Source organism: Triticum aestivum, chromosome 2D (assembly GCF_018294505.1).
Source record: "Triticum aestivum cultivar Chinese Spring chromosome 2D, IWGSC CS RefSeq v2.1, whole genome shotgun sequence".
NCBI classification, from domain to species: Eukaryota; Viridiplantae; Streptophyta; class Magnoliopsida; order Poales; family Poaceae; genus Triticum; species Triticum aestivum.
Genome location: NC_057799.1, coordinates 623887540 through 623911043, shown reverse-complemented (window position 1 = coordinate 623911043; position 23504 = coordinate 623887540). Strand labels below are relative to the sequence as shown.

At 48.1% G+C, this 23504-nt stretch overlaps 1 protein-coding gene and 1 pseudogene across 1 annotated transcript; both read right to left on the bottom strand.

Moving 5' to 3' along the window:
- Positions 1 to 1843: 1843 nt before the first annotated feature.
- LOC123056088 (exocyst complex component EXO70A1-like) lies at positions 1844 to 3376 on the bottom strand. The gene has a single exon (XM_044479829.1). It carries the CDS (start codon positions 3374 to 3376, stop codon positions 1844 to 1846), a length of 1533 nt encoding a protein of 510 aa, XP_044335764.1.
- Positions 3377 to 4203: 827 nt separating this feature from the next.
- LOC123056086 (exocyst complex component EXO70A1-like) lies at positions 4204 to 5711 on the bottom strand (annotated as a pseudogene).
- Positions 5712 to 23504: the final 17793 nt, after the last annotated feature.

The window sequence follows — 23504 nt, the reverse complement described above, 5'->3', positions numbered from 1 at the left end:
AAATGTGCATTGCATTTGGTTTTCTCGTGGAGCATACAAATGACTTATTATTGGACGAAATTTTGCAAGTTTACAGGTCATAAGGTCATTTACATCCGCAAATTAACAAAAACATGGAAATGAACAAATGTCCACGAAAGAAAAACTGCGCCCGCACGAGTATACAAACCGGCCCGGCCCACTTGTGCCCCACCTGCCGCCTTCCTCCTCGTCGCCGTCCATGGCGGGTGTCACCTCACCTCCACGGCCGCGGCCCCTCTCCCTGGTGCTTGCTCTCCGCCCTCCTTGCTTCCCTTCCCTTCCCTCGACGCCAGTCCCGTCGTCCTCGACACCAGGTAACCCGCTCAAATCGATCCCCCCTCAACCTCCTCCTTCCCCTCTCCGGGCGTCTGTGTTCCGCTGCAGCTTCTGCTTGTTTGGTGTCGCGCACAAGGGGGTCGAGCTTCCGCGCGGAGGAAACAGCGGGCGCATGATACCCAAGTGGCCACCGTCGTGGAGTCCTTCCTCGTCAGGGAGGCTGTCGGCTCTCCTTCAGGACCGGATGGCGCCGAGGACGACCCATTGGCTCCAGCGGAGGACGACGGCTGGGTCGTGAGGCTCGAGCAGTCCTTCAACATCTTCCTCACCGTGAGTGACCCATACACGCAGCTGGCTCCAGATTCCCGATGTACGTAGATTTTAGCTCTGAATTTATTTTCAGCCTGTCCGTTTTACATCTTGTTGTGCGCCCACATGTTTCTGTTATCATGCATTTCACTGCAACAAAAAGAGAGACCACTCTTCCTGATATCACTACTTCTGCACCCTTAGCTTCCCCTTCAGCAGGTTCACGTCTTGAGACAGCATCCCTGTGTTGCCACAAACCATATAGCATTCTAGTGTATTGAGACAGCTGGCGTTATCCCTCCTAATCCCAGATCGCCCAAGAACCAAACAGATGGCATCCATCAAAAAACTGATATCCCTGTCCCAAGAAGGGATAGCCCAGCAACCAAACAGTTTTAGCATTGGTCATCATTCGCCAGATCTCGACCTTCTCTGCCCTTTCCAGGATGTTGAGGCAATTTCCTGTTGCCATGGTTTTCACTTTCAGTGAAATTTTGATGAAATTCACTGAATTTCATTAATTTTAGTGCACACCGAAATATTTACCTTTGGGTCAAATATATTTTTAAATACTTTTTAAAAATTTCAGATATTTGTTTAAATTCAAGTGAATATTTCAGCCTTTTGGCAGAAATGCAAACTGAAATTATTGAAATTGACTGAATTTCGGTGATATCGGTTGCTACTAAAATTTTACTGAAACTGAAATTGAAAACCTTGCCTGTTGCACTAGCTCCAACCAAGCGTCCTTCACATAACAGCAGCCTCAAAAGCAGTGTATGAAAAAAATCCACGGTAGATCCACAGTGTTTATTTCAGCAGGCGTAGATTATAACGGTTCATAACAATAAATCATATTACATAAACTCTTACAATTGTTATACTGAATGCAAATTAATTTCCATACAGAAATAGGGCAACCACATAGAAAATAATATAACTATTTTTTGGGTGAAATTTCCCTATTCTTTAGGGTGCAACCTTGAAGTCCAGAGTGACCCTGGCATCTGCAAGCTCAAGTTCCACTGAAGTGGATGAAAACAAATCTTGCATAGAGTGTTGTATAATCATAAGTATTTTACATGGGACCACGAAATCAAATAAAGAGGCACTTAGGCTACAACGGAATTCACAATACAACTTCATTTTTAAAGGATTTTTTTTCAAATACAATGATGAAACATGAACTCTGTACTCTTATATGGTGGGTGACTTTGGTCGATGTCTCCAGTAGTATTCATCCTTCAAACAGCTCTCCCAACATCTCCTCCAAAACTTTAGGGCTACTACTTCCGCCACTAACGTGTTTTTGTAGCTCTGGATGTTCCTTCAGGTAGTCATTATAAGCTGAAGTGACTCGCTTGATGATTGTTTCCCGCAGTAAGGACCGGAGACGAGGTTCCGGCACCTTCCAGAATTTCTGAGCCTGGTACGTATTATCAAAGGCTGACTGGAATTTAGCCAGCGATGTGGTGTGGATCCAACGACGGAGTGGTCCGTGAGAATTCGATTTGGGTATAAAGGACAACACATTTCCCCAAGAAACATCGAGATAGCTATGCAAGTAGGTCTCACATTCAGGATTCAATTTAAATCCTCTTTGGTGTCCTCCCCACAGCTCAGGATTTAAAGATACCGATGTCTTGGACACTGTCTGTGCTATGAAATATGAATTGTTGAGCAGGAACAAATACCTGAGGCTTGGATCCGAGTACAGCTCTGATTTTCGCACAAGCAAATTGTTCAGATAATCAATTGTGTAATGTATCAGGTCTTCAAGCTTTCCGGTGTTGTGGCTCTGTCCAGAGTTCTTCAGTGTCCAAGCATGTGCTTTACTCATCAAAACTATGTAATCCACCATCAACCGGGTGTTCTTGTGAACCTCACCTCCTCCTTCCAGAATCTCGGTGGCACACAAGTTGTCATCCTTCATGAGTGTCCGCCTCACCTGCACCATCATGTCACATATGGACTCGATTAACTTGTTCCCTTCTCTGTCCATTGAGCTGTTTATATCGTTCAAAATGCTTTGGGCACCTGAACTGACCGTGTGCATCGGCAAGATGCCATATGATGCACTGCACACGCAGATATACATTTGTAGCATGGCTTGTAGCTTCTCCTCCCCGTTAACCTGGACCATGGCATCGACAAAGACGAGCATTGCTGAGACACTCGCTGTGACAAATCGTGCGGCCGCTGGCGCGTCGCTGATGGTGGTGACCAGCTCTTTGTCGACACTGGCGACAATTACTGTGAGAGCTCGGATCCACCTCTCGACCAATTCATTTAGCGAATACGCCGATGCCTCTTGGAGAAGGAGCTTCAGCCATACATTGAGAACCCAGTCGACGTCGAGCTCGATGAACCAATTCCTCAGCGCGCGGTCCTGGCCAAATGTATGCGTGAGAGATACGGTGTGGAATGCTTGTACCATGCGTTGGGTGTAACCGTCACTGGCCATTCTCTGAGCAATCTTCCGGAGCTCGCTGGTACCCAAGTCCGCTGCGCCGACGGACTCTGAGTTGGAGGAGTAGCTGGAGTTGGTGGACCTCGAGGCAGCAGAGTCGGTGGATCCACTCTGACGGGATCTGATGCGCCAGTCGGAGCAGACGACGCTGACCCTCCGGATCGACTTGCGGTAGGAGTCGGGCGGTGGCAAGGCATCCGTGAAGCCGGTGGTGCTCTCCTCCGGCACGGAAGCAAGCTGCCCCTCCGTGCTGCTACCTTGTAATAGGGCTTTGAGACTCGTATACTCGTGGCCCGCCATGCTCCTACTTTGTAAAGCTGGAAGAGATTGGCAGGGGAGAAAACTATGAGAAGTGCCGGGCCGGGCTGGAATCAACACTAATTATCGATGATGCATCGATAATTTCGATGATAGCTCCCATTATAATTCATTAAAAACACCTCTTGCTGGATCCGCCGGACAGAGACTGACAAGTGCCGGACCCGGGTGCCGACCAGAGCCGCGAGATGACGAAATTTTGGTGCGATAGCAACGCAGGTCTCTAGATTTTGCCTGTACATATGGCTTAGTGCCTCTTTTGTTTACTGATTGATGATTGTTAATCAGCTTAGCTTCTCTCGATGAGAACTTCGGCTGGTGGAGAAGAGCTGATTAATCAAAGTGAACTTTGCTGAAGTCACGAATGAGTTCCATCACCTCTTCATCATGTAACTAAGTACGTTGAAAATCCTTGCATATCTGTCCATCCATTATTCTGTCAGAATGGACTCTGTTCAACTCCTACATATCATGTTTTACTGAACTAGATGAAAATAAGTGCGTATAGAATGTTGTGTAAACTCGAAACTAAGCGTGTCAATTATTAGAGGAAGTCTATAAATGAAATTGACGCAGAAGCAGAATGGAAAAGTATCCAGCATACAGTCAGGACATCAAATAAATTCAAAAAAAAAAACCACACAAAGAGAATGTGACCATTTGATGTACTGTCCGACACTTCAGCAACCAACGAAATTCAGTATTACTACTTCACTTCAAAAGGAAACAAATAATTCCTAATACAATGACGAAACATAACTCCAGTCTCTTATTTGTTGGGTGACTCTGGCCGATGCCTCAAGTAGTTTTCATCCTTCAAATAGCTCCCCTAGCATCTCCTCCAAAACCTCGGGACTGTTGCTTCCACGGCTAACCTGTTCAGCTAGCTCTGGATGCTCCTTCAGGTAGTCACGGTAACGTGAAATAACCCTCTCGATGATAGCTCCACGCAGCGCATCTCTGAGCTGCGGGTCCGGAACCTTCCAGAACTTCTGAGTCTGGTACGTTTTATGAAATGCTGACTTGAATTTACCTAGTGAAGAGGTGTTGATCCAATGACCGATAATTCCAGGAAATTTGATTTCTGTATGTAGGACAACAAATGTGCCCAAGAAAAATGAAGATAGAAATCTTTGTACTTCTCGCATTCTGTTGTAAGTTTAATTTCCAGAAGCTGCGCAACAAAGTTGGAGTTGTTGAGCAAGAACATAGACCTGAGGCTTGGATCGGAGGACATTCTTGAATCACTCAGAAGCTGATCCTTCAGATAATCTATTGTTTCATCTATCGCGTCACGAAGCTTCACGGTGCATTGGCTTTGTGCAGAGTTGAGCGTCAAAGCACATGTTTTCCTCATTGATAGTATGCAATCCACCAGGAACCGAATCTTTGTGTGAATTCCGCCTCCGCTTCGTTCAATCTCGATATCCCACGAGATTTCATAATAATCTGTCCTGATGTCCATCATGGTGCTGGATATTGCCTGAACTAACCTGTTCTCTTCTGCCTTCAATGAGGCGCTTATCTCATCGAGAATGCGTTGAGCTTCCAAAAAGACAACGGGCATCATCATAATCATGTATGATGCGCTGGAGACACACATATACATGTGTAGGACAACCTGTAACTTATCCTCCTGGATAACATCGAGCATGGTGTCGACAATGACGAGCATCGCTGAGATACTTGCTTTGCCAAACCGTGCGACAGCCAGCGCCTCATGGACGAGCATTACTTCCTTGATACTGGCGACAATTATGGTGAGAGCTCGGATCCACCTCTGGACCAATTCTTGTAGCCAATACGCAGTCACCTTTTGGAGCTGGAGCTGCAGCCGTAATTGGAGAACCCAGTCTACGTCGAGCTCGACGAACCAATTCTTCAGCACAAGGTCCGGGCCAACTGTTTCGGTGGGAGATGTGCTGTGGAATGCTCGTACCATGCGCTGGGTGTAGCCGTCGCTGACCATTCTCTGAGCAATCTTCATAAGCTCAGTGGTACCGAGGTCCGGTGACACAGACGCCGAGTTGGAGGAGTAGCCGGAGTTGTTGGACCTCGATTCACCGGAGTCGCTGTAGTCGTAGTTGGATCCACTTTGACCGGACTGGGAGGAGAGACTCGATCTGATGGGCCACTCAGGGAAGACGATGCCGACGCTCCGGATTGAGTTGCGGTAGGAGTTGGGCGGCGGACCCAAGACATCTGTGAAACCGGTGGTGCTCTCCTCCGGCACGGAAGCAAGCTGCCCCTCTGTGCTGCTGCTACCTCGCAATAAGACTCTGAGACTGGTAAACACGCTTGACAGGTGGTCCGCCATGCATGCTCCAATCCTCTCTGTGTAACTCGAAGAGATCGGCAGGGGAGAAAACTATGAGAGAAGTGCCGGCCCTGAATCAACACTAATTGCCAATGATACGTCGATAATTCCGATGAGAGCTCCCAATATAATTTAAAAAAAAAACACCTATTGCCGGATCCGCCTGACAGCGACTGACAAGTGCTGGACCGGGGCCGGTGCAGACCATGGCCGCGTGATGGGAAGAAAATCGTATACGACCAGGTCGCACAGGCACAAACGGGAGACCCACCTCTCTATGCGACACGTAGCATCCCGAATCTCAAAGCAGCGGCCATGGTTCATCGTTTCCAAGTTTCAACCCACCCCGATTCCCACGACCATACAAACCATAGTCATCTCTGCCCATCTCGCCGGCGACGGACAGAATATAGCAGAGCCCAACAACGGCAACGAGTCACCGGAGCAAGGAACGCAGATGGCAACTTGCCCACCGAAATTGGTGTTGCTGTTGGGGGTCCTCTGCCACAACTCAACGGTTGGGTTCCGTGGGCGGCTCCTCCTCCCGAGTCGCCCCCCGCGTGGGTGGCCGGGAGGCCCCCAGATCCCGTCGGCCGGCCCTCCCCCACTCCTCCTCCTCCTTCCTCGCCGCCGCCCAAGGGTGCGGCCAGGCGAAGCCTGGTCATCACCGGCGACGGCGGGGACTCGGGCCCTCTCGCTCGCATGGGGCTGGCGCGGGCCGGCGCCCCCGGGCCGGAGCGTGGCGGTGGGCCGGACGCCACGACGGGTGGTGGCGGCGCCTCGGCGACTTCGCTCCCCCGCGGCAGGAGGCCTCGCGATCTGGTGCGTCGCGGTCGCCAGGGACGGCGGCGGCGTGACCGGATCGAGTCGCGGTGGCGCGGCCGGATCTATGCCCAAGCGTGGGCCTTGATCGCTGGTCTGCCGTTGGCACGGCGACGGGTGTGACTCGTCGGCAGCTGGGAAAATCTGCCGGGATCCTACCCTTGTCTGGTCCTTGACAGCACGGGCAACTCCGGGGGAAACCCTAGATCTCCTTGGGATCGAGCGATGACGGCGATTTTGCGTCGTAGTCCCTCTTTAGGGCATCGTTTTGGAGTTTACTCCGGTTGAAGGGACCAGCGACGTCGGTGGCGCACGTCTGGTGGAGCAACTGCCGATGAAAATCGTGCCGACTACGGTCATGGCGGACGATGACGGTGTCTTAGATGCCGTTCCCTTGTCGAGGCATCGTCGTTGCAGTCTGCGTCATCAGGCTCGGGATGCTCCGGGGAAAACCCTAGATCTGGGTCTTCCGGATCGGACGATGATGGCATTTTATCGCTTTCCCTCCTGGGGGCATCGTTTTGAAGCAAGTGATGGCTAAGGGGATGGTGGAGTGGTACTTCATCTCACACATTGATGGCGGCGGAGATCGGCGGCATGGCGCTGTGGAGGCTCGGCGTCCGATGCGCGGAGATGGACTCGCGCAGGAGGAGGTAGCTGTCTGGCGTCATGGTGACGTCGATGGCAGAGTGGCCAGACAAGGTAGAAGCCTCAATATGATCTGAAGACGGACCTGTGGAAGATGGCGGCGACGACACACGAGTGTGCCTGACCGGATTGTGCCCCAGACCCGGTATGTGGCTCGGCTGGGGCTTCTGGCTTTTGATGTTAGGCTTAGATGAGTGGTTTGGGTAGTGACCCAGCTAGCACACCTTCATCATATGGATAGGAGTAGCGGCATATGTTGCCAAGATGGTGGATTCAGGTATATTGTTTGTAATACTTTGTAAGGTCCTCGAAAATAATCAATAAAGTGGCCGTATGCATCTCCCAGATGCAGAGACCGGGGTCATCCTCCTTTTCTAAAAAAGAAACTTGCCCACCGAAACCTCCTCTGCCCACATCTTCTACTAGCCGACGGGGACAAGCATAAGGGGCGGTGCCGCGAGCTGCGCAGCGGACGATCCTAGACGTTGCCGGCAGTGAGGGAGCGCGCCGAGCTGGGGAGTTGCACCTGTCTTCGACGAGCGCACCGGCAACGATGCGGCGAGCAGCCGAGGCTCCGGCGGCGGCTGGAGTTTGAACATCAAACCTGAGCTATAGAAATTGGGATTTGGCGAAGGGGATTAATGGCTGCTTTGAGATTCGGTCTGCCACGTGTCGCAGAGAGAGGTGGGTCTCCCGTTTGGGCCTGTACGGCCTGGTCGTATACGATTTTCTTTCGCGTGATGACGACCACACCACACCATGGCCAGCAGTTGTACGTAAAGGATATATAGGACTACGCCCTAGTGCCCCGCACATCGCCGACGACTCCGACCGGCTCAGGCGTGGCGACCTCCTGTGCGAACAGATCAAGCAGCCAAATCGAGCTGCACGGCTAGGCGGAGCTACTTGGCGCGTCATGGGACCTGACCGCGGAGTTGTCGCCATGGGAGTAAATTGCACAGAAGTACCACAATTGGGGCATTGAAAGCAGATTGGTACCAAGTTTGGTAATTTTTACGTGTCAGTACCAAGTCTGGGGCTAGACGTTACAAAAAGGTCTAAATCGCGTATAAACGCGTATTGACAGTGTATCTGACCGGTGGGGCCCGCATGTCAGCTACCGATGTGGCATTCTTTTTGCAGAAAGCCCCTTGCTTCGCCGGCGTTACTGTTCATCGTCTCCACCCGAGCAATCCCCACCACGCGTGCCCAGCCAAGCGCACTAGCGCGCACAGATCGGAGCAAGGTACATTGGCTAGTAACTATTGGCTAGTAACTGACCATGGTACATTGCCAACGCTTTAGCAGTATGCGCATCAAGAGTTTGGGCTAGTGTATTCCATGTAGCTGCAAGAAACACCCCATGCGAATCTCTGATGACAGACGCGCTATCGCTCCTCTACCCTCCTCTGCGTGAAAAGAAGCATCTACACGCACCTTTACTAGACCATCAGGTGGTTTGCTCTTAACACATGAACGGTCAGCTGCTGTTTTTTTAGTTGCGTTCTTTGGAAATTCAGATATATCACGAACAGCCAGTACGCTTCTAGTAACCAGAGTGTGCTGGTCATGGTGTGTTCGTTACCTTCTCAGCCACCATAGGTCCCAACATGTGACAGCAATACCTTCCTTGCATCCGACACTGGATAAGTTTGGTATTGGATCATCTGGCCGTCTGAGTTAATGCTCAAGAACCACGGTGCTTGCCTGATCTGTCCTCTTGCATTGCTTCAGAGATATCACTTGAAGGACCAAGTTTTTTTTTTCTTTTAAAATGGAGGATAACCCCCGGCCTCTGCATCTGGAAAGATGCATGCGGCCATTTTATTGATTATTCACAAAGACTTTACAAAGAAATACATCAGTAAGTCTGAAGCCATCATCTTCGCAACATCTGTTACTACTCCAATCTAACTGATGAAGGGGTGCCGAAAGTCCGAGCCAAATACCAAACAGACCTCGCACCAATGCCTAACATCTAAAACCTAAGGCCTCACACGACTAGCCCGCTAGGGTTCCGCCCCTTCCTCTCCCGCCGCCGCCACCGGCCGCCGGCCTCGCGCCCCGCCTCCGTCCCCTTCCTCCCCCCCCTTCCCCGTCCAGATCCGCCTCGCGCCGCCTCCCCGGGAGGTGGCCGGGGCGGAGCTCGAGCTCCTCACCAGCAGGCCCCCTCCTCCCCCGTCTCCCCCCGCCACCGCCGGCGGTCGCCCCCGACGCTGGCCCGGATGGTACCAGCGGCGGCGGGCCTTCTCATCCCCGCGCGCGCGTGCTCCCTTCCCGGGGCAGGGAGGCGGCGGCGGTGCAGCCCGGCTTGGCTGCGGTCCGGCGGCCTTGCGGCGGCGGCCGGCGGTAGGCGTGGTGTCGGCGCCGCTCCTTGGCGGCGGGGCGACGTGGTGGTGCCGGGTGGCTGACGTCGCGACCCCGGCCCAGATCTGGGCCCGGCGGGCCCCATCTGGGTCCTAGCGGGCCGGCCCCCCGGCGTGGCCTCGTTGTCTGCGGCGCGGTGAGGAGGAGTGATACGTCTCCGTCGTATCTACTTTTCCAAACACTTTTTCCCTTGTTTTGGACTCTAACTTGCATGATTTGAATGAAACTAACGCGGACTGACGCTGTTTTCAGCAGAATTGCCATGGTGTTATTTATGTGCAGAAACAAAAGTTCTCGGAATGACCTGAAACTTCACGAAGATTATTTTTGGAAAATGTAAAAAATACTGGCGAAAGAATCAAGGCCAGGGGGCCCACACCCTTACCACGAGGGTGGGGGGCGCGCCTGCCCCCCCTGGGCGCGCCCCTGCCTCGTGGGCCCCCTGGTGCTCCACCGACCTCAACTCCAACTCCATATATTCGTGTTCGGGGAGAAAAAAAATCAGAGAGAAAGATTCATCGCGTTTTACGATACGGAGCCGCCGCCAAGCCCTAAACTCTCTCGGGAGGGCTGATCCGGAGTCCGTTCGGGGCTCCGGAGAGGGGAATCCGTCGCCATCGTCATCATCAACCATCCTCCATCACCAATTTCATGATGCTCACCGCTGTGCGTGAGTAATTCCATCGTAGGCTTGCTGGACGGTGATGGGTTGGATGAGATCTATCATGTAATCGAGTTAACTTTGTTAGGGTTTGATCCCTAGTATCCACTATGTTCTGAGATTGATGTTGCTATGACTTTGCTATGCTTAATGCTTGCCACTAGGGCCTGAGTGCCATGAACTCAGATCTGAACCCTTTATGTTTTCATCAATATATTTGTGTTCTTGATCCGATATTGCAAGTTATAGTCACCTACTATGTGTTATGATCCGGCAACCCCGAAGTGACAATAATCGGGACCACTCCCGGTGATGACCGTAGTTTGAGGAGTCCATGTATTCACTATGTGTTAATGCTTTGGTCCGGTACTCTATTAAAAGGAGGCCTTAATATCCCTTAGTTTCCGCTAGGACCCCGCTGCCACGGGAGGGTAGGACAAAAGATGCCATGCAAGTTCTTTTCCATAAGCACGTATGACTATATTCGGAATACATGCCTACATTACATTGATGAATTGGAGCTAGTTCTGTGTCGCCCTATGTTATGACTGTTACATGATGAACCGCATCCGGCATAATTCTCCATCACCGATCCAATGCCTACGAGCTTTTCACATATTGTTCTCCGCTTATTTACTTTTCCGTTGCTACTGTTACAATCACTACAATACTACTATCACTGTTACCTTTGCCACTGTTACTGTTACTATCATACTACTTTGCTACTAAATACTTTGCTGCAGATATTAAGTTATCCAGGTGTGGCTGAATTGACAACTCAGTTGCTAATACTTGAGAATATTCTTTGGCTCCCCTTGTGTCGAATCAATAAATTTGGGTTGAATACTCTACCCTCGAAAAATGTTGCGACCCCCTATACTTGTGGGTTATCAAGACTATTTTCTGGCGCCATTGCCGGGGACCATAGCTCTATTCTTTGAGTCACTTGGGATTTATATCTACTGGTCACTATGAAGAACTTGAATGACGAGAAAACAAAAATTTATCCCTCGACTACGAGGGGAGGTAAGGAACTGCCATCTAGCTCTGCACTTGATTCACCTTCTGTTTTGAGTAAGCTTGCGACACCTAAACCTGCTTCTGCTATTAATTCTGATATGTCGCATGTTATTGATGATGCCACTTCTGCTATGCATGATACTTGTGATGAAACTACTTCTATGCTTGATACTACTGTGCCACTTGGTGAATTTCTTGATGAACAACTTACTAGGGCTAGAGAGAATGAAATTATTGAAACTGATAATATAGATGAAAGTGATGATGAAGACTCTCCCCCTAAATATGAATTACCTGTTGTGCCTGAGGGCTATGTTATGGATGAAGAAACTGCTAGAGACTTTCTTGCTTGCAATGATAGAAGTGATCTTAAGAAATTACTAGCTAAGCTGAAACAAAAAACTCTGAATGCTAGGATGAAATATGATCCTGCTTATGCTACTTCACCTATCTTTGTTACTGATAAGGATTATGAATTCTCCATTGATCCTGATATAATTAATTTGGTTGAATCCGATCCTTTATATGCCTATGCATCTGAAACTGTTGTGGCACATCTTACTAAATTAAATGATATAGCCACCCTGTTCACTAATGATGAGAGAACTCGCTACTTTTATATCCTTAAAATATTTCCGTTCTCATTAAAGGGTGATGCTAAGATATGGTTTAATTCTCTTGATCCTGGTTGTGTGCGTAGTCCCCAGGATATGATTTATTACTTCTCTGCTAAATATTTCCCTGCTCATAAGAAACAAGCTGCTTTAAGGGATATATATAATTTTGTGCAAATTGAAGAAGAGAGTCTCCCACAAGCTTGGGGGAGGCTTCTCCAATTACTTAATGCTTTGCCTGATCATCCTCTCAAAAAAATGAAATACTTGATATCTTTTATAATGGACTAACCGATGCTTCCAGAGACCACCTGGATAGTTGTGCTGGTTCTGTTTTCAGGAAAAGAACACCGGATGAAGCTGAAATTTTATTGAATAATATGTTGACCAATGAAAATAATTGGACACTTCCTGAACCAACTCCTAAGCCAACTCCGAAGAAAAGGGGTGTTCTATTTCTCAGTCCTGAAGATATGCAAGAGGCAAAGAAATCCATGAAAGAAAAGGGTATTAAAGCTGAAGATGTTAAGAATTTACCTCATATTGAAGAAATACATGGCCTTAATTTACCGCCTGTTGAAGAAACACATTGTCTTGATAACCCGACACAGGTAGTAAAGGTAAATTCTCTCTATAGATATGGAAAAGCTGAAATCCCGCTTACTAAGCTTGCTAGCCGATGTTTGGATGAGTTTGATAACTTTATGGTTAAGCAAGAAGATTTTAATGCTTATTTTGGAAGACAATTAAAACAAATGCTTATATGATTGAACACTTGAGTGACTATATGTCCAGAGTTAAAGGTGAACTTAAACTCATTAGTAAACATGCTTCTATGGTTACAACTCAAGTAGAACAAGTACTTAAAGCTCAGAATGATTTGCTCAATGAAATGAATAGTAAGAATAATGATTTTGCTGTTAGAGTGGCTTCTAGAACTGGTAAAATGACTCAGAAACCTTTGTATCCTGAAGGTCATCCTAAGAGAATTGAGCAGGACTCTCAGAGAACCAATGTAGATGCACCTAGTCCTTCTAAAAAGAAGAAAAAGAAAAATGATAGGACTTCGCATGCTTCTAGTGAACCTGTTGTTGACACACCTGAGAATCCAAATCTTTTATCTCTGATGCCGAAACACAATCTGGTAATGAACATGAACCTAGTGATAATATTAATAATGATGTTCATGATGATGCTCAACCTAGCAATGATAATGATGTAGAAATTGAACCTGTTGTTGATCTTGATAACCCACAATCAAAGAATCAACGTTATGATAAAAGAGACTTTGTTGCTAGGAAGCACGGTAGGGAAAGAGAACCATGGGTTCAGAAACCCATGCCTTTTCCTCCCAAACCATCCAAGAAAAAGGATGATGAGGATTTTGAGCGCTTTGCTGAAATGATTAGACCTATCTTTTTGCGTATGCGATTAACTGATATGCTCAAAATGAATCCTTATGCTAAGTATATGAAAGAAATTGTTACTAATAAAAGAAAGATACCGGAAGCTGAAATGTCCACCATGCTTGCTAATTACACTTTCAAGGGTGGAATACCTAAGAAACTAGGAGATCCAGGAGTACCCACTATACCATGCTCCATTAAAAGAAATTATGTTAAAACCGCTTTATGTGATCTTGGAGCCGGCGTTAGTGTTATGCCTCTCTCTCACTCTATCGTAGACTTGACTTGAATAAGTTGACACCTACTGAAATATCTTTGCAAATGGCTGATAAATCAACTGCTATACCTGTCGGTATTTGTGAGGATGTGCCTGTTGTGGTTGCAAACGTTACTATTTTAACGGACTTTGTTATTCTTGATATTCCCGAGGACGATAGTATGTCTATTATTCTTGGAAGACCTTTTTTGAATACTGCAGGGGCTGTTATTGATTGCAACAAAGGCAATGTCACTTTTCATGTTAATGGCAATGAGCATACGGTACACTTTCCGAGGAAAAAACCTCAAGTTCATAGTATAAACTCTATTAGAAAAATTTCATCTATTATTTTTGGAGGTTTTGAATTTCCTCTTCCCACTGTCAAAAAGAGATATGATATTCTTATTATTGGGGATGTGCATATCCCCGTTGAGGTAACTTAGTGCTATTCGAAAATTCTCCGGTTCCATGCAATTCGGAATGAGTTTGTTAACAAGACCTGATCAACCTTGTTAGTGGATTCCTTTTGATGAGCATGAGATGGATGAAGTTAGAAGGCACAACCTTCTGTACCCTCCTTTTACTTTCTGTTATTTAGATGAAATAAAGTAAAATTGGTATTTTCTGTCCGTTTTCTGAATTATCCGTTCAATATAAAAATACCCCGAAAATAAAAGTTCCCCAAATCCCCTGAAATTGAAATATAATTTTTTCTGGAATATTTGAGAATATTTGGCACTGAGAACACATCAGGGGGAGCTGGCACCTGGGCACGAGGGTCCAGGGCCCCCTGCCTCGTGGGCCCACGGTGGCTCCCCTCCACTTATTCCTGCCACCACACACTCCTTCCTCCAAAAAAATCACCAACCAGCTCAAGCACGAGTTCTAGCTCATTTTGCTGCGATTTTCGATCTCCTTGCTCAAAGCACCTCTCACAAAGCTGCTTTGGGGGATTGTTCCTTGGTATGTGACTCCTCCAATGGTCCAATTAGTTTTTGTTCTAGTGATTTATTTATTGCAAATTTGTGCTGCTTAGGTGACCAGGTTCTTGAGCTTGCATGTCAAATTTAATTGGTCCCAAGTAGTTCTAATGCATGATATACTCTCTAGGCACTTGTAGGAGTAGTTGCTATCAATTTTATTGAGTTTGGTTTACTTTTATTTGAAGTTACTAAAAATTTCAGAAAATGATGAACATATTTTGAGGGGCTCTTCGAGCCGAAGCTCGAAGGATAAACAAAGCAAAGAAGAGGAGAGGCCCAAATATAATCTGCCTCGCACCACGGAGGCCTCACCGACTTCCTCCGTCACCAACGCGAACAGTATCTCTTACTCACCAATACCTTTGTGCAAAATTTTCATTTCCATTCTAGGAGGTCACCACCTACGGTGGATTTTTATTTATATGATGAGTATAAGGAGATGACCCTTCGTGCATTCTGTGAGGCTTGCAAGTTACCTTTTCCGGGTTTTGTAGAGGAACCACATAGTAACGATGTGGAGGGGTTTATTGATACAATTGCGGTAGGGGAAACGAGGAAGGTTTCCGACGCACGAATCACTAGCATACATTTTCCCGTTCTACGTTACTTTGCTATATTTGCTAGTAGGTGCTTAATTGGTCGCGGAAACTGTGGAAACCTGAGTGTCCCTGATATTATTATTTTGTTCCATGCCTTGTTTCGTGATGACACATTTAGTATAGGCGCTATTGTTGCAAGGCGGTTAAATCTTAACCGTACTAAGGGCCCCATCTTGGGAGGCATCTTCGCCTCGCGCCTCGCTGCATACTATAACCTACCTATTAGGCACTATGAGAAAGAAGAAAAATTGCTGTCTACTGTTTTTCTAGACCATAAGAGTATGGTGGCGCATGATTTTATTGTTAAGAATAGGGAAAGGGCGCTTAAATACAAAATGTTATTTGATAAGAGTCACCCTGAGACTATTACCTTGCCTGCTCCTTCCTTGTTTGATTTATCTGCAGGCAAGTATCTTGTTCCGCTGGCGGCCATCCAAGCGTACCGGAACCCTACATCAGCCACGGAGCCAGAGCCGGAACCACAATTTGATCCTCCACGACAGTCTAATTACCAGTGGGATCCGGAGATGATTGCCAACCAGTGGCAATCAGAGGCTTCTTCATCTCAGTACGACCCCAGTTATAACTTCAGATATCCGCCAGCCCAGCCGTGGCAATAGACCAACTTAGGCCAAAAGCCTAAGCTTGGGGGAGTACGTATTTCCCACCGACATTACATTTATGTTTACACACTCATTGCTAGTTGTCGGTGTTCATACTTTTTCACTGTATCATCCATGCTAGTTTATTTTCCTTTTTCTGCTTTCTTCTTGTGTGTTTGAAAAACTTTAAGAAAAACAAAAACAAAATTAGTTGTAGCTTTTAGCTAGTTTACTTTTCATGCTTGTAGTAGTAGTAATTAAAAGGAAAACCCAAAAAGATTTCCTGTTCTTCTTTTGCTTGTTGGGAGCTTTCCCGTGTAAATATTTTTATTTCTTTTCTTTTCTTTGGGGGTCGATAGGAGAAGACCATGATGAAATTGTTGAAGTGGCTCTTATATGCATTATTGTTGATTTAACCAAGAGCCCATATTGCCTTGTCTTCTCCTGTTTATTGAATGCTTGCAGATTCCAGCTTAGTCCAATGCACGTGCACTATTATTATTATTCACATCGTTCGGTCGTGCAAGTGAAAGGCAATAATGATGATATATGATGGACTGACTGAGATGAGAGAAGCTGGTATGAACTCAACCTCTCTTGTTTTTGTAAATATGATTAGTTCATCGTTCCTGATTCAGCTTATTATGAATAAACATGTTTGCAATGACAATTAGAGATCATAGTTGCTCGTGCCATGCTTGATTAGCTATGAGTTATAATGGTTTACCTCGCATGCCAACATGCTATTAAAATGGTTGCGATGTGGTATGATGGGGTGGTATCCTCCTTTGAATGATTTAAGTGACTTGACTTGGCACATGTTCACACATGTAGTTGAAACAAATCAACATAGCCTTCACAATATTTATGTTCATGGTGGATTATATCCTACTCATGCTTGCACTCAATGTTTATTAATTTTAATGCATGTTCATGACTGTTGTCGCTCTCTAGTTGGTCGCTTCCCAGTCTTTTGCTAGCCTTCATTTGTACTAAGCGGGAATACTGCTTGTGCATCCAATCCCTTAAACCCCAAAGTTATTCCATATGAGTCCACCATACCTTCCTATATGCGGTATCTACCTGCCGTTCCAAGTAAATTTGTATGTGCCAAACTCTAAACCTTCAAATGAAATTCTGTTTTGTATGCTCGAATAGCTCATGTATCAACTAGGGCTGTCCGTATCTTCCATGTTAGGTGGGTTATTCTCAAGAGGAGTGGACTCCGCTCCTCACTCACGAGAAAATGGCTGGTCACCGGGATGCCCAGTCCCATGCTTTATGCAAATCAAATCAAAATAATTGCAAACAAAACCCCCCCGGGACTGTTGTTAGTTGGAGGCACTCGTTATTTCGAGCAAGCCATGGATTGATGCTTGTTGGTGGAGGGGGAGTATAAACTTTACCATTCTGTTTGGGAACCGCCTATAATGTGTGTAGCATGGAAGATATCGCCATCTCTTGGTTGTTATGTTGACAATGAAAGTATACCGCTCAAAATATTATTTATCTCTATTTCAAAACCGAGCTCTGGCACCTCTACAAATCCCTGCTTCCCTCTGCGAAGGGCCTATCTATTTACTTTTATGTTGAGTCATCACCCTCTTATTAAAAAGCACCAGCTGGAGAGCACCGCTGTCATTTGCATTCATTACTGTTAATTTATATTGGGTATGACTATGATTGGATCTCTTTTACCATGAATTACAATGTCTAGTCAGTCCTTGATCTTTAAAGGTGCTCTACATTTATGTTTTGCGGTCTCAGAAAGGGCTAGCGAGATACCATCTTGTTATATCATATCATGATTGTTTTGAGAAAGTGTTGTCATCCGAGATTTATTATTATCGCTCGCTAGTTGATTATGCCATTGATATGAGTAAACATCATACCTAAGTGTTATTGTGAATGTGGTTAGTTCATAATCTTTGCTGAAAACTTGAATGCTGGCTTTACATATTTACAACAACAAGAGCAAACAGAGTTTGTATAAGTTTTTTTATCACTTTCAGTTTATCAACTGAATTGCTTGAGGACAAGCAAAGGTTTAAGCTTAGGGGAGTTGATACGTCTCCGTCGTATCTACTTTTCCAAACACTTTTGCCCTTGTTTTGGACTCTAAGTTGCATGATTTGAATGAAACTAACCCGGACTGACGCTATTTTCAGCAGAATTGCCATGGTGTTATTTATGCGCAAAAACAAAAGTTCTCGGAATGACCTGAAACTTCACGAAGATTATTTTTGGAAAATATAAAAAATATTGGGGAAAGAATCAAGGCCAGGGGGCCCACACCCTTGCCACGAGGGTGGGGGGGTGCGCTTGCCCCCCTGGGCGCGCCCCCTGCCTCGTGGCCCCCCTGGTGCTCCACCGACCTCAACTCCAACTCCATATATTTGTGTTCGGGGAGAAAAAAATCAGAGAGAAAGATTCATCGCGTTTTACGATACGGAGCCGCCGCCAAGCCCTAAACTCTCTCGGGAGGGCTGATCTGGAGTCCGTCCGGGGCTCCGGAGAGGGGAATCCGTCACCATCTTCATCATCAACCATCCTCCATCACCAATTTCATGATGCTCACCGCCGTGCATGAGTAATTCCATCGTAGGCTTGCTGGACGGTGATGGGTTGGATGAGATCTATCATGTAATCGAGTTAGTTTTGTTAGGGTTTGATCCCTAGTATCCACTATGTTCTGAGATTGATGTTGCTATGACTTTGCTATGCTTAATGCTTGTCACTATGGCCCGAGTGCCATGAACTCAGATCTGAACCCTTTATGTTTTCATCAATATATTTGTGTTCTTGATCCGATATTGCAAGTTATAGTCACCTACTATGTGTTATGATCCGGCAACCCCGAAGTGAAAATAATCGGGACCACTCCCGGTGATGACCGTAGTTTGCGGAGTCCATGTATTCACTATGTGTTAATGCTTTGGTCCGGTACTCTATTAAAAGGAGGCCTTAATATCCCTTAGTTTCTGCTAGGACCCCGCTGCCACGGGAGGGTAGGACAAAAGATGTCATGCAAGTTCTTTTCCATAAGCACGTATGACTATATTCGGAATACATGCCTACATTACATTGATGAATTGGAGCTAGTTCTGTGTCACCCTATGTTATGACTGTTACATGATGAACCGCATCCGGCATAATTCTCCATCACCGATCCAATGCCTACGAGCTTTTCACATATCGTTCTCCGCTTATTTACTTTTCCATTGCTACTGTTACAATCACTACAATACTGCTATCACTGTTACCTTTGCCACTGTTACCGTTACTATCATACTACTTTGCTACTAAATACTTTGCTGCAGATATTAACTTATCCAGGTGTGGCTGAATTGACAACTCCGTTGCTAATACTTGAGAATATTCTTTGGCACCCCTTGTGTCGAATCAATAAATTTGGGTTGAATACTCTACCCTCGAAAGCTGTTGCGATCCCCTATACTTGTGGGTTATCAAGGAGGAGCGGCTCGGATATGGGGCGTCGGTGCCGATGGCGTGCCGGCAGCAGCGTGAGGGCGGGAGCTTTACGGGCCCACGAGGGCTCGGCCGGGCCTGTGGGCCCACGGGCCTGGTGTGCTCCTGCTATTGGTTCCGGATGGCTACCGTCGCGGACGGTGGAGGTGGGTCCCTCCAGCGTGCCGACGCTGGTGATGCCCTAGTCCCAGCTCTGATTCTTCGCCGCGCAGTCCTCACTTCGCGGTGCCGTGGTGAGACGGCGTGGGGGCCTCATGACCGCGTTGGCGCAGGGTGATGGTTGGTTTGGTGGCTGGTTCCGGAGCGCCCGAGGTGCGGGTTGGAATCGGGGGAAACCCCTGTCGGCGTGGCCGACACCGGCGCGGTGGCGCCTGTGGGTGCCACCTGAACTTTCGGGAGGGCTTCAGGGGCTACCCTTCCTTTCGCCTCGTCGTGTACCAGGGGAAACCCTTGGCAGCAGCGTCGTCATCGTCGCGATCCTTCTTGGATGTGTTGATAGGTGTCGGCGCTTCGGAGCCTTGGAGCCTAGTGGAAGATCCTGGTGGGCGCAGCAATCGCAAGGCTTCTTTATTTTTGTTGATCCGTCGTGGTCGGCATTTGTTTCTTTTGCTCCTTCTCTGTGTCGGTGTCAAAACCGGCGGATCTCGGGGAGGGGGTCCCGAACTGTGCGTCTAGGATTGATGGTAACAGGAGACGGGGGACACGATGTTTACCCAGGTTTGGGCCCTCTCTATGGAGGTAATACCCTACTTCCTGCTTGATTGATCTTGATGAATATGAGTATTACAAGAGTTGATCTACCACGAGATCGTAATGGCTAAACCCTAGAAGGCTAGCCTGTATGACTATGGTAATGAGTCCATCCCTATTCCGGACTACCCCTCCGGTTTATATAGACACCGGGGGGATCTAGGGTTACATGGAGTCGGTTACATAAGATGGAATCTTCATAGTTGGTTGCCAATCTTGCCTTCCATGCTAAGGAGAGTCCAATCCGGACACGGGTACAGTCTTCGGCCTTCATGTCTTCACGGCCCATCAGTCCGGCCCACGGATAATAGGCAGGACGCCCGAGGACCCCTTAGTCCAGGACTCCCTCAGTAGCCCCTGAACCTGGCTTCAATGACGAGGAGTCTGGCGCGCAGATTGTCTTCGGCATTGCAAGGCGGGTTCCCCATTTTCCGAACTCCAAGATAGTCTTCAGACACGGTGATTGTATCTGGACCTGCAACACGTACCACACACAACCGCAGAGAGAATATAATACTTGCACGAGTCTAATCTGCTGACAGCTTTTTGCAACATGACCTCACATCTGACCAGTCATAATTTTGGACCGTTTTGTGTTCGCCGTTCCACGTTTCGAGACGCGGTTGCCATTGGCACGTCTTGTCAAAGCAGAGATCGTGTCCCCTTATTGCGGGATTCTCATCAATACGGGCATGGGTAACCCAACCGTGTCGTTTATACATCCCTTGGAAATAGGCGAGTTTAAGGCGAGTGGGGAGGCGCTTGACAATCACGGCCTTTATAAGGGGATAAGGATTCCCTTTCTTCACCCACACCTCGGTTCCACATCAGCCCTTCCGTCTCTAAGTTCTAGCGCCCAAGCTTTAGCTTTTCCCTCGCTCGAGAAAAACACTCAAAAGATGTCCGGATCCGGAGCTGGAGGCAAGTGGACGGCCTCCTCCGTCAGGAAGAGGGATATCAAGGAGCTCCGGGAGGCCGGATATCTGGCCAAGGAGATCGCTCACCGACTCCCGACCAAGGGACAGATCATCCCTACTCCAGAGCCCCACGAGAGGGTTGTGTTTCTTACTCATTTCGTCCGCGGGCTGGGCTTCCCCCTTCACCCTTTCATTCGGGGACTTATGTTTTATTACGGGCTAGACTTCCAAGACCTAGCCCCCAAGTTCGTTCTCAACATCACGGCATTCATTGTCGTGTGCGAGGCCTTTCTCCGCATCCCACCTCATTTCGGCCTATGGCTGAAGACCTTCAATGTAAAGCCGAAGGTGGTGAGCGGCCAACAAGCAGAGTGTGGAGGCGCCATGGTGGGCAAGATGCCCAACGTCATCTGGCCCGAGGGCTCATTCGCGGAGACGGTGAAGGGGTGGCAATCGGGGTGGTTCTACATCACCGAGCCGCGCGACGCCAACTGGGCGACGGCCCCCGAATTCCGATCCGGAATCCCGATGCGGCTCACCTCCTGGCAGGAGAGGCGCCTAACCTGGGGTCCTTCGGATGAGCTGACTGGGCTCCAGACGTGCGTCCAGAACATAGACAGGAAGATCAAGCTTGTCAACGTGGTCCAGGTCATGCTCATTCGTCGGATCCTTCCGTGCCAACGCCGGACTTGCTATCTGTGGGAGTATGATCCGGCCAAGCATCAGACGCTACTAGAGCTCTTCGGCACAACGCACGAAGAAATCTGGAAAGTGCTCTTCAAGGCCGGCGAGACGCCACCGCCCACGACCGAAGATCACGGGCTTAGCTTAAAACGCCAAGCAAACTTGGTAAGTCCTTTTAATGTTTTCCAGGTGTACCCTGTACTAGCATATTTTGAGAATAAGCCTAAGCTTTCCTACCCATGTTTTCAGGCCTAGATCAAGGTAGCAGAGGGGATTAACTGTCCGGCTCCGCTGCCCGAAGACCAAGAATTTCCATTACTGACGAGAATGCTTTTCCCAGCACCTTATGAGGTGCCAGAGAAGACGGCCAAGAAAGCGGCCAAAGGGGCCAAGAAGGGCCCTTGCCGAAAAGGCGCACCGGACATGGCGTCCGAGGACGAGACTTCCTCTTCGTCTGCTGATGACGACGACGAAGAGGAAGAAGAAAACGACTCCCCACCTGAAGTGGGGAGGAAGAAGAGAGCGGCCCCCACAAATTCGGAGGCGAAAGTGCCTAAGAGGGTTAAAGGCTCCCACGCGGATAACTCCGTGTGGGATGTTGATAGCAGTCCGGAGCGACCTCGCCGGACCTAGCCTCGGGCCGCCTCGTGAGTACCAGAATCAAAAACATCTGGCTTTCTCGGTTTGTAATATTGATATATCTTAAATCTTGTCATTGCAGTCCGGCACGCGATGGTTCCCGGCGATCCTCAACGGAGGAATCGCTAGACTCAAAGGAGATGGCTAGCATGTCTCCGCCACCTGCTCATTCCGTCTCTCCCAAGGGTGATGATGAGATGGTGTCGCAAAAGACCTTCACCGACCGGGGGGAGTTTCCGGATACCTACACGGCTCCGGAGTCCAGTGAACGGCATTCCCCAAAAGGAGGAAATGTGTCTGTTCCGCCGGTGACCTCTGTCCAACCAAAGGCACCGGATAATCTGCTGGAGGTGCTGTGAGGCGCCTCTATTGTGGATGAACATCGTGTCCTTATGGGCACGGTGGTAGAGAAGGTTCAGTTCGTCAAAAGCGTACTGACCGAAGCATGTACTAGCCTTCTAACGGGCTTTGAGGTAAGTAATGTGATTGTAGGAAGAATATCACAGCATAGACAGTAGCCCTTGATGCTCTGTTTGGTGTTCGGAATGAAAAAGCCAAACAGAAGATCAAAAATAAATACCGCAAGAGTCTAACATGAGTTGTCTATGTGAATAAGCAGGTATCACTGCAGGCTGCAACCGCTCATGCTGCGGAGGTCTCCGGACTGAAGCAGAAACTGGAGCGGGCCGAGGAGGAGCTCGGCCTCATGAAGAAGCAGCTGGAGGATAGCCAAGGTATGCAGTAACCTACAGGTATATTTTAAGAAAAGAAAAGTGAATAGTCCGTCCGAACTAAAGTGTCATAAACTTTATTAGGGGCCACAATCGAGGTGGCAGCCCTCAAGAAGGCGTTAGCCGAGGCCGAAGACAAAGCGGCCAAGGAACGCGTCGCGTGCAAGAAGCACGAGGCCCGGGTTAGCGAGGCGCAGCCAGAGCTCCAGGATGCGATTAAGAGGTTTGAGTCCTTGGAGCGCGATTGTAAGGCGCAAGAGTCCAAACTGGCGAAGGCCCGCCAGAGCGCACAGGATGCACGAGGCGAAGCTCAGAACGCCCTCCAGGAAATTTAGGTGGCTAAGGAGATTGCGGCGGGTAGGTCCTTCACCCTACAAAGCGAGTGTGTAAAATAAACATTCCTTTTACTTATCCGAAGTTGGGTTTTCCAGGGGCGTTTATGGATCTGCCACGCAGTGTATCCGATGCGGCCGAGCATTATAGAGCCGAAGTAGGGATGTCTACGGAGAAGCTGTTCTTGTCTCGACATCTTGGACCCGAACATCCGATGCCCTTTAGCGACCAGCTGAAGCAGTTGGTCGAGCTGCACAGGTCGACAGAGC

Excerpts from the sequence above, each read along its gene's own strand:
- LOC123056088 (XM_044479829.1), bottom strand. The coding sequence starts at position 3,376 with ATGGCGGGCCACGAGTATACGAGTCTCAAAGCCCTATTACAAGGTAGC.